This window comes from Suricata suricatta, chromosome 9 (assembly GCF_006229205.1).
Source record: "Suricata suricatta isolate VVHF042 chromosome 9, meerkat_22Aug2017_6uvM2_HiC, whole genome shotgun sequence".
Taxonomy (NCBI): Eukaryota; Metazoa; Chordata; class Mammalia; order Carnivora; family Herpestidae; genus Suricata; species Suricata suricatta.
This window is the reverse complement of record NC_043708.1, coordinates 21,706,217-21,722,791: the sequence shown is the minus strand read 5'-3', so window position 1 is coordinate 21,722,791 and position 16,575 is coordinate 21,706,217. Positions and strand designations below refer to the sequence as shown.

The window sequence follows — 16,575 nt, the reverse complement described above, 5'->3', positions numbered from 1 at the left end:
TCCACTTCAGCCCCCAACATGCATACACATAGGCACATGCTTTCCTTCTTATAATTGGCAGGAAGCCTTGGGTTGCCCTTTGCCCCTACTGGAAAGGCATGAAACTAAGTCTAGTACCTTGCTCCCATTCCCAAATCAGTATTGTCTTGCCGACCTCTCCCCAACCCCAGCTTGCTGTTCTGTTTTTCTATTTTCCCTAAATGCAACTTACTTTAAGCATGTATTCACTTGATTACCATTCCTACAGTTAAAGGCTAATAGAAGATTACCCATTTGTCAGCCTTAGCCACTTTCTTCTCTTTCAAATGTCTACTTATGACGTACATCCAGACTGCACGCCCTTTTTATTTTTTTTAAGAAGCAAAACAAAAAAAATTAAGAAAATGCAAAATTTGTTTTTAAAGAAAATGCAAATTTTATTTTTAATTTCGGCTAGCACCAAAAGGGGAATCAACAATTCAAAAAATGAAAAGCAAAACAAAACAAACAAACAAAAAAAACCAAGTGTCCCCTGACTGCTCTGTCTGTGCCCCCTCAGCGTGTGCATCTGGTTGTTCATCTCTGAAAGTCTGTGAAATACTTTTTTCTTTAAATTTTTTTGTTCTTTTCTCCCTTTTGGTGTGGGAATTAAGTGCTTTTTGTATTATATCTATCTATATCTATATATATATCAATATGTTTCTTTTGATTGCTAGATCTTTAACTTTAGATTTGGTTTTATCCAAAATTAAGAGAAAAAAGTTAAGAATTGTTTTCTGCAATTTTCCCCCACTCCCTCTTTAAATGTGGAACAACTTCAGCTGCAGAATCCTCACATCCACATCTTTCAAATGAGCCCCTTCTCATTGGGAATCCCACCGTGCCCCATGGGTGGCAGGGGGAACATGGGTGGCCTCATATAGGCAGAACCATTTCTCTAGGGGAAATGATTAGTAGCCCAGCAGGTGGGCTCCCTATTTGGTCTCACACTTTTCCTTCACCTCCGATAGTCTCCAACCCCCTCCCCTGACTTTAGATGGGGCTGTGTGGCTGCCGGTGAAGTTGTTCAACTTGAATGCATAAATCTAGTCTTCTTGTTTTTGCTTTTAATCTTTTGGTCATTATTATTAGTATTATTATTTTATGTATCTTGGCTACTTTTAGTAGGAAAAGAAGTTTAACTGTTTTTATTATTTGAAACTCTTTAATGAAAATGTAATGATTTTTTGGAGTAATTGCATGTTGAAGAAGTTGCAGCTTAGGGTGTGTGAGATTGTGTTAGAGTTCTGTTCTTTATTTCTGTAGATGGGCATGTGTAGGCTCATTTGTTTTTGTATATTGCCCATCCCTTCCTTACAGCCAGAAGCTCTAATGCAGCTAGATCACTCCGTGCCGCCCTTACATGGACATGGCGACTCACTTACACTTTCACCCCCATCATCTTCATCTCTTGTGTAGTACACTCATAAATACGACCCTGCCCTCCGCATCTCTCCCTCCCACACTTCCCTTCCCTTAGCATTGTTCAAATTTATGTGCTGTCATCCATCCCCTTCAATTAAAGAAATCTAAAACTTGTCAAAAAGACAAAACTATTTAAAAGTCAAATATATATCTGAGAACCTATAACAGCGCAGAAGTTCATTCAAAACCCTCCAGAGTCATAGGTTTTTTTTAAAGGCAAATTATAAAAGTAAACAGGTTTTTTTAATTTTTTTAAATCATTGCGATCGGAATGATTTCAAATTCAAAATCGATGCCCTCCCAAGCCCCTCAAAGAAAAACTTTGTTAAAGTGCAGATTTTTTTTTCTTTTCATGTTATGTTGTGTGGATGTATGTGTTGTTGCCTCCCTGTATCATCCTTTGTTGTAAACTATTATATTTGAAAAATTAGACATTTTGCTCAAAAGTTTTTTAAGAAATGACAACAAAAAAGCAAGTTACAAGAATGTGGCAATTCTATTTGTCCAAGAGCATTCTTACACAACTTTCTTTTGTAAATTTTTCTTTCATGCCAAAAAACATGCGGGCAATTTGTTGATGTAAGTTGACTATAAATGAATATGGTATGCTTTTCTCATTTAAGTTATTTTATCTATATGGAAATGATTGCTTTCTTTGTTTCCCAAAAACAGCCTCTTTTTTTTTATTTGCTTTTACTTTTATTTTTCCTGTGGTTATGTTGCGAATGCCTTGTGAATGTTATTTGCTCTCCTTTCCTCTAGCTTACTTTGGCCTTGATGTTGGTTTTATTTTCTACTATATGATTTTGAAGACTATTAAATATTTTATTTCATTTGTGTCTATCTGCTTAATTTTCACTGTTATGTTTTGTGCTGAATTGCTTCTAATGATCAATGTGAATGAACTCTACTGTTCATAGAAGGGGTGGGTAAGTTCTCATCATCCAAAGGAAGCCTAGCCTCTTTGCCTGAACCAACTTTAAAGCCATGAAAATAATGATATGCTCTATACTGGGATATTAAATGGGTTGCAGCCTATGGGAGGCCTTTACCCCCAGAAGAAAAGAAGTTAACTCCAAGTGTTATCAGCGGTAATACATCCTAATTTAACTCCTTAGAAAGCATTCAGGGAAATCAGACCTTTATTGTATTTTCCTTCAGCAAAGGGAAATTAAGGTGCTCTCAAGTGACGATGGTAGAGTTTGGTTATCCAGGATTATGCCACCACCATCACTGCCGACTACAAAATCGATTTTATTGAGAATGAAGGCATCAGGAATCCCAGGTGTTTAGAGTATTATCCTGTGATAATGATGCCTTTCATTGTACAGAATTAACTACTGGGGAAAGCAAACACTCATACACAGAGAGCGCACAATTCTCTCTCCACTTCTCCCTCCCTCCCTCCCTCCCTCAGTCCCTCCCAGCTTCTCCCTCCTCCCTTTCTGCCTCCCAGCCTATCTCTCTCACCCTCATCCTCTCCCTCCCTGTCTCCCTCTCTGCCTCTTTCTGTCTCTCCTTCCCTCTGTCCTTTTTTCTCTCTCTCTCCCTCGCCCTCCCTGCATCTTTTCCTCCTCTCTCACTCCCTTCCTGCCTCCCTGCTTCTCTCTCTCTCTTCCTCGGGGCCTCTCTCTCCTTGCCTCCCTCCCTGCCAATTTCTCTATCTCCTGCCCTTCTTTCTTGCCTCTCTCTCTCTCTCTCTCTCTCCCCCTTCCTACCTCTCTCTTTCTCTGTCTGTCTCTTTCTCTGCTGCCCCCTTCTCTTTTCCCTTTCATTTAATAGCTGCTATTTCTCTCCTGGATTTAATCAAGTAAACTTTAAAAGGATCCTAAGATCCTACCAAGAAGAAACAAGATGATTTTAACATCTAAAGTTTTATTTAGGAAATCTTTCAGGTAGGTATATACTGCCATTTTGTGTGACCTTAGGGGTGGGAATACCCTTTGAGGCTAAAGGTATTTGGATTAATATTGCCTTATGCACTTTGGGAAACACAAGATGGACAGGTAAGGAGTGCTATACCAGGGGTGCTTGGGTGGCTCTATTGGTTAAGCATTCAACTCGATTTTGGCTCAGGTCATGATACCAAGGTTCAGTTGGTAGGATCGAGCCCTGTGTAGGGCTCTGCCAGTGGCTGAGGAGCCTGCTTGGGATTCTCTCTCTCTCTCTCTCTCTCTCTCTCTCTCTCTCTCTCTCTCTCTCTCTCTCCCTCCCTCCCTCCCTCCCTCCCTCCCTCTTTCTCTACCCCTCCCCTACTCATGCTCTTGCTCTCTCACTGTTTTTCAAAATTAACATTTTAAGAAAGAAGGGCTGTATCATTTTTAAAGAGTTTACTTGTTTCACTTTAATTTTAGATACAGTGTTATCTGAAACTATTATAGAAATATCTAACTAAATGGTAGGTAATAGATGTATTTCCTACACAGCAGCTTTAATGAATGGGCTTTCTTTACCTCAGTTTATATGATTTTATATTGTTTCATGTGCTGGATGATATTTCAGGTTTAAAACTAAGAACTTCCTAAATGGGGTCATTTTATCTAACAGGATTTATTTTTGTTGAGGAAGCTATCCATTGGTCAATTTCATAAAAGGTTAATCATTTTTTAAAATACAAGCTTTTTGAATTATGATAAGCCATTCTTCAAAGTGTGCATTTAAAATAGCTTCAATAACCTAGATCCTATGTTATTATACTTGTACCCTACCATGAGACCACTATGTTAAAAAAAATGATTAGAAGAAAGTGATCAATGATTTATAGGCCCAAAATGTTAGTAGAAATAATACTAGTCACTAGCATTTTGGAGTATGCTAAATACTTAATATGCATTATAATTAACATCAACATGCATTACTGTTATTCACACTGGTGGGTTATGATTTCCATTTTACTAAGACTTTAAGAAGTTTTACCGAACTCACGTGGCTAGTAAACCACAGGGCTGTGATGCTAACCTGAGTATGAGGGGCTCTAGGGACAAAGCTCTTAGTAAGGAAATGAAAGATTCCACTTGACATTATATATGACAATGTATAATGATATCCTGGGCCTTTGTCTCATCTTCCTTGGGCATATGTTGAAAAATAGAATCTGTAGCCTTTGGGTATCAAATCCACTTCAGACAAACTAAGGGAAAATGCCCTCCCTAGAGAGTCTCATCTCATTAAAAATGTAAATTAAGCCCCTTTGAGACTCTTCAGTTTTTCCGGAGTCTTCTCCCCTAGGACTTGCCATGTTTGTCCATGGTGATTCTTTCTGAAGGTGGAGAATTTCATGATTACAAACTTCAGGGTCTTTATGTGCTACAAGTGCACTCTGCTTTGGCACCAAGTAATTAAGTGAATATCAGTCAACCACTAATGTACGGGGAAAAGGATGGTTTTGCTGTATTACGTGAATATCTCAGTAGTGAATTAGAAACATGCAAATAAGAAATGAGGTAAAGAAATGAAATATAAATAAAAGAAATTCAAGGAATTGGAGCATGGTGTCCTCTTCAGCCTGGCTCTTTAGTGTCATTGTTTTGGTATTTTTGTGACTTCTTAGACTCAAATTCCTCCAGAGAGGCAAAGGTTCGAGCCACATTGAAATCTTGTGCTGCCCTTGTTTTTTCAGATGACCCACTACATTCAGCATCACCTTCAGATTCTCACAGTTCAGAAGAGTTCTATTAAATTTTTAATACACTGTCTTTTTCGATGGCAGAGAGCCCCTTTTGCTGGATATCAGCCCCAGACACATGAATTATATATCTATAAATACACTCATAAAGCAAAAAAGCAGGGCAGCCTTCAGGGCTAAAATAGACCTTTTATATCCCTAGTGATCTCTCCAGTTTAAAGAAAAGCACAACCCTGTCAAAAACGGGTATATATTCCTGATTTAAAATGCTAAGGTTAAGGAATAAAGATAGTTCTTATTCCAAGCCAAAGAAAAATTCTGGGGATGGAACAGGAAATTAGGGTGTTGATGGCCTGTGGGGTTTCTGTCCTAATGCCTGTAACCCCTTATGATTTTAGGCTTGTGGCTTCTATGAATATGAATCTTTATAAACATAGACATCTGGTAGATCATTGACTCCTTAGTCTTTGGGCATTGGGAAAAAATATCAGCTGCTCCCACATTTCTGAGGACAATCACTTTGGATTAAAACAAATAAACATAAAATCTTAAATAGGTTCCTACAATAAATTATTTCTATTAAGGATCTAATCATGGAGAAATATATTCCCCGTCTCGTCATCTCAAAAGATATGTGCCCTTATATTCCCTAGGATACTATGTAATCATCCTGAATCTTAAAGATGGAATTTGATATTAAAATAGATTATACACCTAACTCACACACCTGTCCCAGGCACCTTGCACAATTATAGCTCTCTAAAATTTTCCACCTATTTTTATTCTAATTCTCATTTGTAACAATTCCTACATCCCCATTGACTTTCTTTTAAGCTGAAGACACTCTTCCAATTTTCTTGAGATGGCAGGAAAGGGGTGGATTGTGAAAGCTTCCGCCATTTCATTGATTAACTACCACCGGAATTGAGGCTCACATTTCCCTGACAGGAGGCATCATGTATCATTTTTTACCACTGCTGCCAGGATTAATAACAAAATGGCAAAGAAAACTGAAGATTAGTCATTTGGACAGATTCTTTTGTTTAAACTCTGAAATAGCATACCCAACCATTTTTGGTTTGGAAATAAGCTCTTACCATTTCACTTAGGGGCTCACCAACCTTTCAGGAGCTCTTTATAAATTAGCGAGCCTTAGGACACTCCTTCTACTTCATTATGAAAATGATGGTTTTTACTTATTGTTGTTTTAATACATGAGAGATTAGAAGGTGTTGGATTGAGAAATGAATAACAAAAGAAGGTGAGGGCAATTCAACTGCAGAGTGAGCAATCTGTAGATTTTGTAGATTTTTTACAACAAAGACACTGAGGGAGCTTTAGATTGAAGAAAAGGGGTGGGGAGAAAGGAGGCAAATTTAAGACTCCAGTTGGGTGTCACAGATGGTACACTAAAATTGCAAATGAATGCCACTCTGTAATCATGAAGACAGTGATCTTAATCTCACTTAAAGGGACACCAGCACACTACTTAACAATTTGCCTTTATATTTAAGTTATCCATACCAGACTTTGCCTTATCTTTTATCCCAGTTTCCTCTGTGTTTAATATATGTGGAATAATAGATTTTTATCATGGTCCTAAGGAACAGATGACTCAGTATTTGTGCCAGGAAAGAGCACACATGCTAAACCTTTATTCTAGGTGAGATGGGTAAAAAAATCCTGTCTTGTTCTCTCAAGGAAAGTAAAACCATCCCTGAGTAATCTCTTGGGAACCTTCAAACAGATTACATGGACATTCTAATCTCTCTTCTTATTGCCTTCTCTTCCCTATTTACACACTGCCTTCTTCCATGGCTCACCTTAAATACAACAGTTGCCCCCCCACTAGATAAGGAGAGAAACTCAGGGTTAGTTTTAGGGCTAGCTTACCTTTAGGGAGCTGTGCTCCAAATCCCATTTATAAAAACTAGCAAAAGTTGTAAATTATGCATTAAAAAGTTGCAACATATTTGTATTATATATATTCACTGTAAAAAACAGAGAAAGAAAGGAAGGAAGGAAGAAGGAAAGAAGGCATGCTGGTCCAGTAAAGCAAGTCTGAAGACTTGAAAATTCTGCAAAGATCATTTTACTCAATAGTTTGAAACTCCAAGCACTAGAAGAGAAACTTGGGGTTAGAGCATAACTCAAAATATCATCTTGAAATTCTCAGAAAGGTTGTTTTATTTCCCTACATATGGTAACATTATCAGGTAGGACAGAGATGAATATCCCTTCCAAATCATACACATTATGTACATTATTGCCACCTTCCCCCACCTCAGTCTCTCTCTGTATAACACAATGTTATTGACTAAATATGGAGGAAATAAAGCTTCTGACATGGGTACAAATGGTTCTTCTCAGGTGTTTTGAAGGTACGCAACGGCTTTCCTCTCAGAAGGCCCTTCTCTTTAGCACACTGAAATCTGGACAGTTTCGATGCAGCAGTTCTAACTGAGGCACAGGGACATGTTTAAAGATATATGGTTTGGAAAGCTGAGCAGGAGAGTTCTCATTTGTGAGTCAGTCTTTATAAGAAGAACCTGGGAAGACCATGTAAACTAAAGGCTTATCCACCTCAACTTTGCAATATTGGGTCACCTTGTCTGTTACCAATAAGGGGTTCCTCAGTAAAAGTCACCTCTGATGACAGGCATTCAAACACCAACCATCCCCTCAGGGCAGTTGCTGTGGAGGGCAGAACCGATAAGAACATTGTACCTGGCTGAGAGCTTCATGACCCAGCTCAGAAAGAAGCCGTCAACAATAATCTCATATTAGCAACTCAGCTGTCTAACTGGAACAGGGAAACATCACGCGAGAGGATTTTTTAAAACCAACAGAATACATTTTGGGAATAAATCCAGTGAGGAGACATGAAATGTAACTTCTGGAGATTCTTTCTCTGTTTGAAAAATAACACTGTAAAGAGACACAGAAGAGACCTTGATTATCTTGCTTACGTACATGAGTAATAAAATTGGCCCTACAATTAGGTGAGTAACATCCACCGCAGAATATTTGTGGTGCCCATAATTTGCAAGGCACTATGATTCAGCGAACTATTCTGCACTTTCTCTCCTTACCTCGTCCACATGTTTATAAATGCAATAACTAGGGTCTGTGGGTAAACCAATTTATTTTTCCCATTCTGGATAAGAATTGCGGATTTAAAAAACCCACTTTGCTATCTCTACATCTCTGAATCTAAATTTCCAGTAAATCATGGGTATCTAGTCTGGGTATTTAAAAAATCTAGTGTTGAGCTCAGCATATATTGCAAATAGCATAAGAGCAATGCATAAACATAATATGAGACTAAGGCAAGGTTAGCTCCCATTTAATAAGGCCATTTCTGGAAAAGCATAGTCAGAATGGGTTTGTTAGATGAATATTTTTAACCTCTCATGAGTTCCCTTCTTTTAGCATATAGCAAATGTAGATTGAACTTGATAAATGTTAAATAAAAGGTAGGAGACCAAAGACAAGGTCTTTTACATTCCTTGATCTTGATCTCTGGGACATGGAGAACATGTCACACTCATCCTCATGGGAACAAAGAAATAGAAACCCAAAAAGGGAATAAAGAAATGCTAGGGTTCACAAATTAATCACATACGTGTGCACGCGTGCACACACGCATGCACACACACACACACACACACACACACACAGTTCTACTAGCCTGTCAGTTTTTGCAGCAGTATGATTGAATGCCATTATCCTGTAAGCAGATCCTGGAATCGGCCTATTTGAATTCTATCTAAATAATTACTTGAGAGTATCTTAAAAACCTAAGAATTTCAGAGTGTGGTGGCAAGAGGCATGTAAAGGGCTGTAAATCAGCTTAGAATGGTTAGTCTACGATAAGAAAGGATCCCTGTGTGGACCCAGGTCATTCTGTGATCATCTGTGATGCCTAACCTATCAAATACAGTCACTGAGAATGACTATGGTTGGTGTTTGTCTACAAATATACTAATTCTGTTTTTCTTTTTCTTTTCAATCCCAGGAGGTGAATTAGTTATCCCTCTTCTTGTAGAAGACCCTTTAGCTACCCCTCCTATTGCTACTCGTGCACCTTCCATTACACTCCCCCCTACCTTCCGTCCCCTCCTCACCATTATTGAGACCACCAAAGATTCCCTGTCCATGACCTCTGAGGCGGGGTTACCTTGCTTGTCGGACCAAGGCAGCGATGGTTGTGATGATGATGGCTTGGTGATATCTGGGTATGGCTCAGGGGAAACCTTTGACTCTAACCTGCCCCCTACTGATGATGAAGATTTTTACACCACCTTCTCCTTGGTAACAGATAAGAGTCTTTCCACTTCAATCTTCGAAGGTGGCTACAAAGCACATGCGCCCAAGTGGGAATCCAAGGACTTTAGACCTAACAAAGTCTCCGAAACTAGTAGGACTACTACCACATCTTTGTCCCCTGAGCTGATCCGCTTCACAGCTTCCTCCTCGTCTGGGATGGTGCCCAAATTGCCAGCTGGCAAAATGAATAACCGTGATCTCAAACCCCAGCCTGATATAGTCTTGCTTCCGTTGCCCACTGCCTATGAGCTAGACAGCACCAAACTGAAGAGCCCACTAATTACTTCCCCCATGTTCCGTAATGTGCCCACAGCAAACCCCACGGAGCCGGGAGTCAGACGGGTTCCGGGGGCCTCAGAGGTGATCCGGGAGTCGAGCAGTACAACAGGGATGGTCGTCGGCATTGTGGCTGCTGCCGCCCTCTGCATCTTGATCCTCCTGTACGCCATGTACAAGTACAGGAACAGGGACGAGGGGTCCTATCAAGTGGACGAGACGCGGAACTACATCAGCAACTCGGCCCAGAGCAACGGCACGCTCATCAAGGAGAAGCAGCAGAGCTCGAAGAGCGGCCACAAGAAACAGAAAAACAAGGACAAGGAGTATTATGTATAAAAACAACACCGCCAACCATTACGTGAATTTATGACACAATTATTTCTATAGAAATCTATAAATACTTGGAAAATGAGATTTCACAGATGTCAGAACTGTTACAACTATGAGATGGGGTGTACCATGACCATGGTGGGGAAAACCATTTTTAAAAGGACACACACAAGGATGTACCTACCTATAATGTTCAGCCATGGCTGCTTTGATTCAGTCATCGCTCGGAGACAGAACATTCCTTCTGCCCTGCTGTATCATAAAGCACACACTTTGCGCTCTGGAGCAACCAGATGTCCCCCCCACTTTCGCAGACTTGGAAGCTTCCTTCTCTTGAGGACTTTCACCCAGGGTAGAAGACTTCATGGCTTACTTGTTCCATAACTCCAAGTGAGTCTGTAATGATGTTTGTGAAGCTTGACTGTAACAATCTGTAACAATGTTTTCCTTTTATTTTTGTTTGGTTTAATTATGTAAAAAAAAAAAAAAAAAAAAAATGAAAAAATGAAAAACAAAAGCAAACAAACAAAACCCACCCTTATCTGGTTTTGGACAGTGTACGTGTAACTTTTCAAGATCTGAGGGGAAAAATGGCTTTTGGGTTTTTGTTTATTTTTTGAGAATGGACATGAGAAGAAAAAAACAAACAAAAAACTCAGAAAACAAAAGTAAGAGAGACTATTACCATATGAACTCAAAAGCTACCATGGTGTTCACTCTACATATCAGGTTGTGGTATTTCTAGAATCTGTTGTTTGTTTCCTATATGATGCTTTGCTGAAACACATAGCAAAATCACATATGGATGATAGTATTGATTTGAAAAGCTGGTCCCTCAGGATCTAATTGCAGAATTTACCACCCAAACCCTGAGTAGATGGGGTAAGGGCTGGTTTTATCAGAGCTATTGGCTTTACTTAACAATATTGTTCCTGTTCATTAGCCCAGCCAAATTGTGGTAAAGGAGAAAGCCCCACAAACTAACACAGAGCCTTTCCTAGGGAAGGTGAAGAGGGGGTGGGCTGGATCTGCGAGTGATTGAGATGCATGCAAATATAAAAAGACAAGACAATACTAAACGTCTGCTAAAGAATCAAAACAGACAATAGGGGAGTTCACTGTGTGATGGAACCACAAAAGGTCACACAAGCCAAACATGGCATGACAGAGTGCAAAATACATAGTTCTTCCCCCGCCCCCAACATGATGTTTTTCATAGTGGTTTAATTTTGTAGCCTGACGCTGACGGATAACTCTGTCCTTCCATTTGCTCACATCTCCCTTCACCCATCTTTTCTAAAAACAAATAAATAAATAATAAATTAATAAAGCTGCTGTGACACACAAAAAAGGAATTTAATAGTATAATATATATATAAATAAATATATATACAGATATATTTATCAAGGTATGTTTGATGGGATGACTGAAACAGGAAAACTGTTAAAGTCTTGAAGTGGAATGAGAATGTTGTTTTAAAAGACAATAACAAAACAACAAAAAAGCAAACCTTAAAATGTGAAGAAAGTGTGAGTTTTAGTTTTGTCACAGTTAACTGTGTCAAAGAGAATAAACAATCTTCTCAGATTTTGTTTACATATTTTCCTACATTTTTGCTGGTATAATTCCTTAGCCACCTATGTACATACTGCTTTAAGAACTGTTCTTTCCTTTCTATCTGTTTATTTCTGTTTGTTTGGTTTAGATTCCAGTTGTCTGTCTTTCTTTTTGAAAAGAGGAAACAATGTACAGAAAAAACAATACTCTGGTTGTGTGGCCATAGCTATCCAAAAGCAAGAAACAAAGACAAATATTCACACAAAAATGAAGTATGTCTTCTGGAGGGTCAGATATATACAATTTCTTTTGTACAGATGAAAATCAAACAGCTGTTTAGATTTAGAAATCTACTCTTGCTGGTCTTTGTAAGTTGCATGAATATTTGACTTTGAAAAATATCTTAAAGACACGGGGCAAAAAGCGCAATCTAAACAATGGTAGGCCTTTACTAATATGTACGGAAAGAGGTGTTCCTCATTATCTGATATTTCAATGTGTTAAGAGTTTTGGATTTTCTGTTGTCATTAAAAACGACAGGATTATAAAGAGATATCAAAGCACGATTTTAGATAACTCAAATGGCCCAACCTATATGAAGTTGATTATATCTCGATGTCTGTAAAAGATTGCTGTTTTTGGAGTCTTGAGGTCTTGTGAACTGATTTCCTGATTTCTTTCTTTACATTTTTTTAAATTTTAGTAAAAATATATTTGTTATATTCCTTTTAGTGTAAGTTTCTATTTGGACAATTTTATGGGAACATGTGCATTCTGTATGTGAGCTTCTATCATATTCCTGTTGTTTTATGAGCAGACTCTTAAGGAATTTATTTTATGATGTTGTGAAGTTACTGCTTTTTCTTTCTCCTTTCTCTTTTAGTTCATATTTGCATTTTCGTTCAAGGATATGCTTAGCAATAAAATGTTCTTCCCAAAACCTTGTATGATGATGGCATTTTTGTTTTCTAAACATTTTGTAGAAGATCTAGTCCTGGGGCTAACTGTGTCAGATCTTATTAAAAGCCGAGTAAGCTAGGGCCATGTGAAATAAAATATTCGAACCAGTTACTAATTACTTCTATACATTTACCAAAACTGGCATATTTATGGGCTAAACAACTATTTCTGTCAACTGGAATATTGTTATTTAGATTGCTATGACAAGGTAAGCAGGAGGGAAAACTCTTTTGAACAGGTAAGAAGACAGAAGCATTGTATTCGGAGAAAAATGATTAGATACTATATATTTTTTAATGTTTGGTAGCTTTGAAGTATTTGCTGCAAGTCAACAAACTTTTAATAGTTTTCCAGAACCTTGTGTATATAATGCCTTAAGCCCTGGAAAGCTTTAGATGCCTTCTCTCCAAGTTTCCTGGCATATCGAAATGTTTTTTACAAAAACCAAATCCAAAAGCAAAATATGAATGAGTTCTTAAATTTTAACAGCTTCCTTTTAGATTTTCAGATTATAAAATTCTACAAACATTCATTATAGCTGGAACTTTTCTCATGTCTCAGGTGTCTTTGATTTGATGGTTCCCTAAGCACATGCTTACTTTGCCAGTTGGACAATGCATCATGACACTTCACATATTTCACCATGATCCTGAAATGTGAGTTAACTCAACTGGTATACTCTATCCATATATTGGTTACCAGTTCTCAAAGAGAAAAGCAAATTAACTAAATGAACTAAATGGTTTTGCCATTGACTATCATAAGAATGGGAAAAAATGAGGCTCAGTGATGTCAAACTATGGAAAGTTCCTTTCTTGCTTTCTGTTTCAGATACTTCCTGTAAACTAAAGCAATCATTTTCAATCCCCATAGTGTTCCAGGTCTGTGTAATGGGAAAAAATGAGGCTCAGTGATGTCAAACTATGGAAAGTTCCTTTCTTGCTTTCTGTTTCAGATACTTCCTGTAAACTAAAGCAATCATTTTCAATCCCCATAGTGTTTCAGATCTGTGTAATGTGTTTAATCCCTGAGTGGTAGATAGTATTTTCCTCATTTTAAGATGAAAAGAACAAGACACAAAGAACTTAATGACAACTTGGCAAATATGTTTCTAATTATGTTAAAAGTCAGGCCTTGGTAACATGGTGGTTAGGGGGATGCCATGGAACAGGTACAAGCATTAAGACCAGAGAGGGTTGGGGTGGAACTCCAGCTAGACTACTCACTATGTATGGGGAAATTTCAGTGTCTCTCTGAAATTTGGCTTCTTCACCTGAAAATTGTGACACCTCAATGACCTTGCTTTGCAAGGTACTTTGGGGAGAAATGAAATAAAGTTTTTTAATTGTGGCTAATACAGAGTAGGGGCTCAACCAAGTTACAGTCCCTTACTTTGAGTCCTGTGCTATTCTGTATATGATGGCTGCCTTTTAGAATTATAAATCCTGCCCTAAATTCCACACTAATAAAAAGATTTCTTTAGTTGTTGTCAAACGGTGTTGCCATATAATGACTAGGGTTTGCTTGTTATAGTAGACGAAACTAGTCTTATTCTAGTCATCTACTTTGATTGAAAGCATGACTGCAATGAGTAAATATCTGACATTGAAATATGGTAACATTCATTTTGTCTGACATCACATTTTAAGCAAGTGGCCAGAAGTTGGTTTGTATATGTAAAAGGAGTCTAGCTTTGAGAAAACTTGCCAGAGAAATTTCCAAATAATGGCTAATATGGAAGATTCAGCAAGACCTAAGTGACATCCACTCAGATACATTGGTTAAAATTCATCAACAGAAATACTCTTTTCCTGTCTTTCTGTGAGGATGTGTTGAGGTTAACACCATCTCTTTTAAATGTGTTTAACTTTGGCTGTAGGTGTAGGCTTTGGAATCAGAAAAGCTTAGCATCTTGGCATTGAATCTTGGGTCTGTCCTTCGCTAGCTGTGAAACTTTGGGTAAGGTGTGCAGTGACTCTAGCTTCATCTGTGAAACTGAAATGACACTGTCCTCTTCTTAGTGCTGTTCTATAATTAAATGAGCTAATGTGAATACAAGTGGCTGGTTATAAGCACAGTGCCTGGACCATAGCCTTCAAACAATGATGGCTAATGTTGCCATTTTAATCATCTGGTTATCCTAGGAAAAAATAAGCCAAAATTCTTTCTGTAAGTTTAGAAAGGATACATACTGGAGAGCCCCAGAGCAATCATACTCTGTCACTTACAATCATAATTGTTTTTATTCGTCTATAGCTGAAATCACATTGATTCTTTGACCTCTTCTTGAGTGTTCCAACAGAAATGTTCATACCCCTATAAAACCCATTACTTCCACTCCTTCAGTATAGGGAGCATAAGAAAGATTCAAATCGTAGACTGTTATGTACTTCAAAGGACAGTCTTCTATCCCTCCCAAATTAGAGTTGTCATTGTCTCTGACATCCTTTCAAGACTTAATATTGGCTTTCCCACCATGAACTCTCTAAGTATCTCAATTTAATGTATAATCCAAGAAGTACTCTAAGCTTTTATTCTTTTGATAATTAAACCAACTCTTAATGAACACTTCTGTGTCACCCAATTTACTATTGGCTGTTGTTACTTGTTTCAGTGAAGATGAATAATGGGTATTAGGCTTTTTTCTGGTGTAGATCCATGTAGGCCAAAGTTATCTTCACTCTATTTAAGATGAAGTTTGATATTTCTCCAAAATATCCAAGCCCTTTACAATCCCAGTTCAATTAACATCTTGATGATTCAGTTCGAAATCAGTTTGGTTATTAATGTATTTATTGGACATTGAATAAATAATGATGATGTCTTGAGAGCCTTAGGGAGTTTACAACATACTAAAGGCACTATGGTAAAAACAAATTGGCTGTCGAAAAAGTATAAACTACATTCTTTGCAGGTTCAGAAAAAATTAAGGAAGGGTTTCATAGAGGAAGTGACATGTTAGGTAAAACTTGAAAAATTGATAAGCAGAGATCAGGGTTGCATGCTGTTCCAAGCAGAACATTAAAATGGAAGCAAGTAGGATCAAAGCTATAATTTAGATGGATCACAGACTATGTATTAAGTGGATTATGGAAGGTGCAGCTCAGAAATTTTTTGGAATTTTTCAATGCAAGGAAAAAATAATGGGAGACTATCTTGAGAAGCTCTCAAGATCAAGGGCTACTTGGTTGTTGAGTGCCGAAGACACAAACATGTTTGAAGAGAAAGGTAATAACTGATACATTCTCAGAGAATGTAAAGGGCTATTGTAGATATCCAGTTTTCATATAGAAATGTTACTCTGAAGAAAGCAAGGGAAGATTGTTCTTCTGATGTAACAACAAAGGAGAGAGTGGGATTAAAAAAAAAACACCCTGACATATGGTAGTGGAGGGGACAGAAATTGAGACAGCTATAGTTAGAGTGCCTCAATGTTCAAGATAAGGGCAAAGTCACATAACTAACAGTGAGACTATGAGCACATAACTGAGGTCTGATAATCCTGTTAAGAAGACAGCTAATGGGGTGCCTGGGTGGCTCAGTTGCTTATGCGTCCAGCTTCGGCTCAGGTCATGATCTCATGGTTCGTGGGTTTGTGGGTTCGAGCCCCACGTCGGGATCTGTGCTGACAGCTAGCTCAGAGCCTGGAGCCTGCTTCATATTCTGTAACTCCCTCTCTCTGACCCTCCCCTGCTCACACTGTCTCTCAAAAGTAAATTTAGAAAAAGACAGCTAATAAAAGTATCAGTAAGAGGTCAATTGTCATTATCTGGCATCAAAAGTTAATACTTTATATTTTTGCTACTTTTTAAAAAAATTTCTTGACTTGAAATCTGATCTTATGGTTTCAAATTCAGAATTCTTTCAATCATATAATGCTTTCTCTAAAGAAGCAAACCATTTTATCCTTTTTTTCCAGAAGCATTTGGAGTGGAACTTAAGAAAGAGGATAATAGGATGCTGCTTGTAGCCTACTCAGGCTGCCACAACAAAATACTATAAGCCTGAGTGGCTTACACAAAAGAAATTTATCTCTCAGAGTTCCGGAGGC

At 38.0% G+C, this 16,575-nt stretch overlaps 1 protein-coding gene across 10 annotated transcripts in view; it reads left to right on the top strand.

Moving 5' to 3' along the window:
* Positions 1–12,509, top strand: part of NRXN3 (neurexin 3) — a 1,559,665-nt gene extending 1,547,156 nt beyond the window's left edge. For 4 of the 10 annotated variants that reach the window (XM_029950474.1, XM_029950473.1, XM_029950472.1 and 1 more), the window contains one exon: positions 9,087–12,509. In XM_029950474.1, coding sequence (XP_029806334.1) covers positions 9,087–10,012 — 926 coding nt within the window. In that variant the 3' untranslated portion in view covers positions 10,013–12,509. The remainder of the gene's footprint in view (positions 1–9,086) is intronic. The other 6 variants (XM_029950482.1, XM_029950479.1, XM_029950478.1 and 3 more) reach the window with 2 other exon arrangements.
* Positions 12,510–16,575: the final 4,066 nt, after the last annotated feature.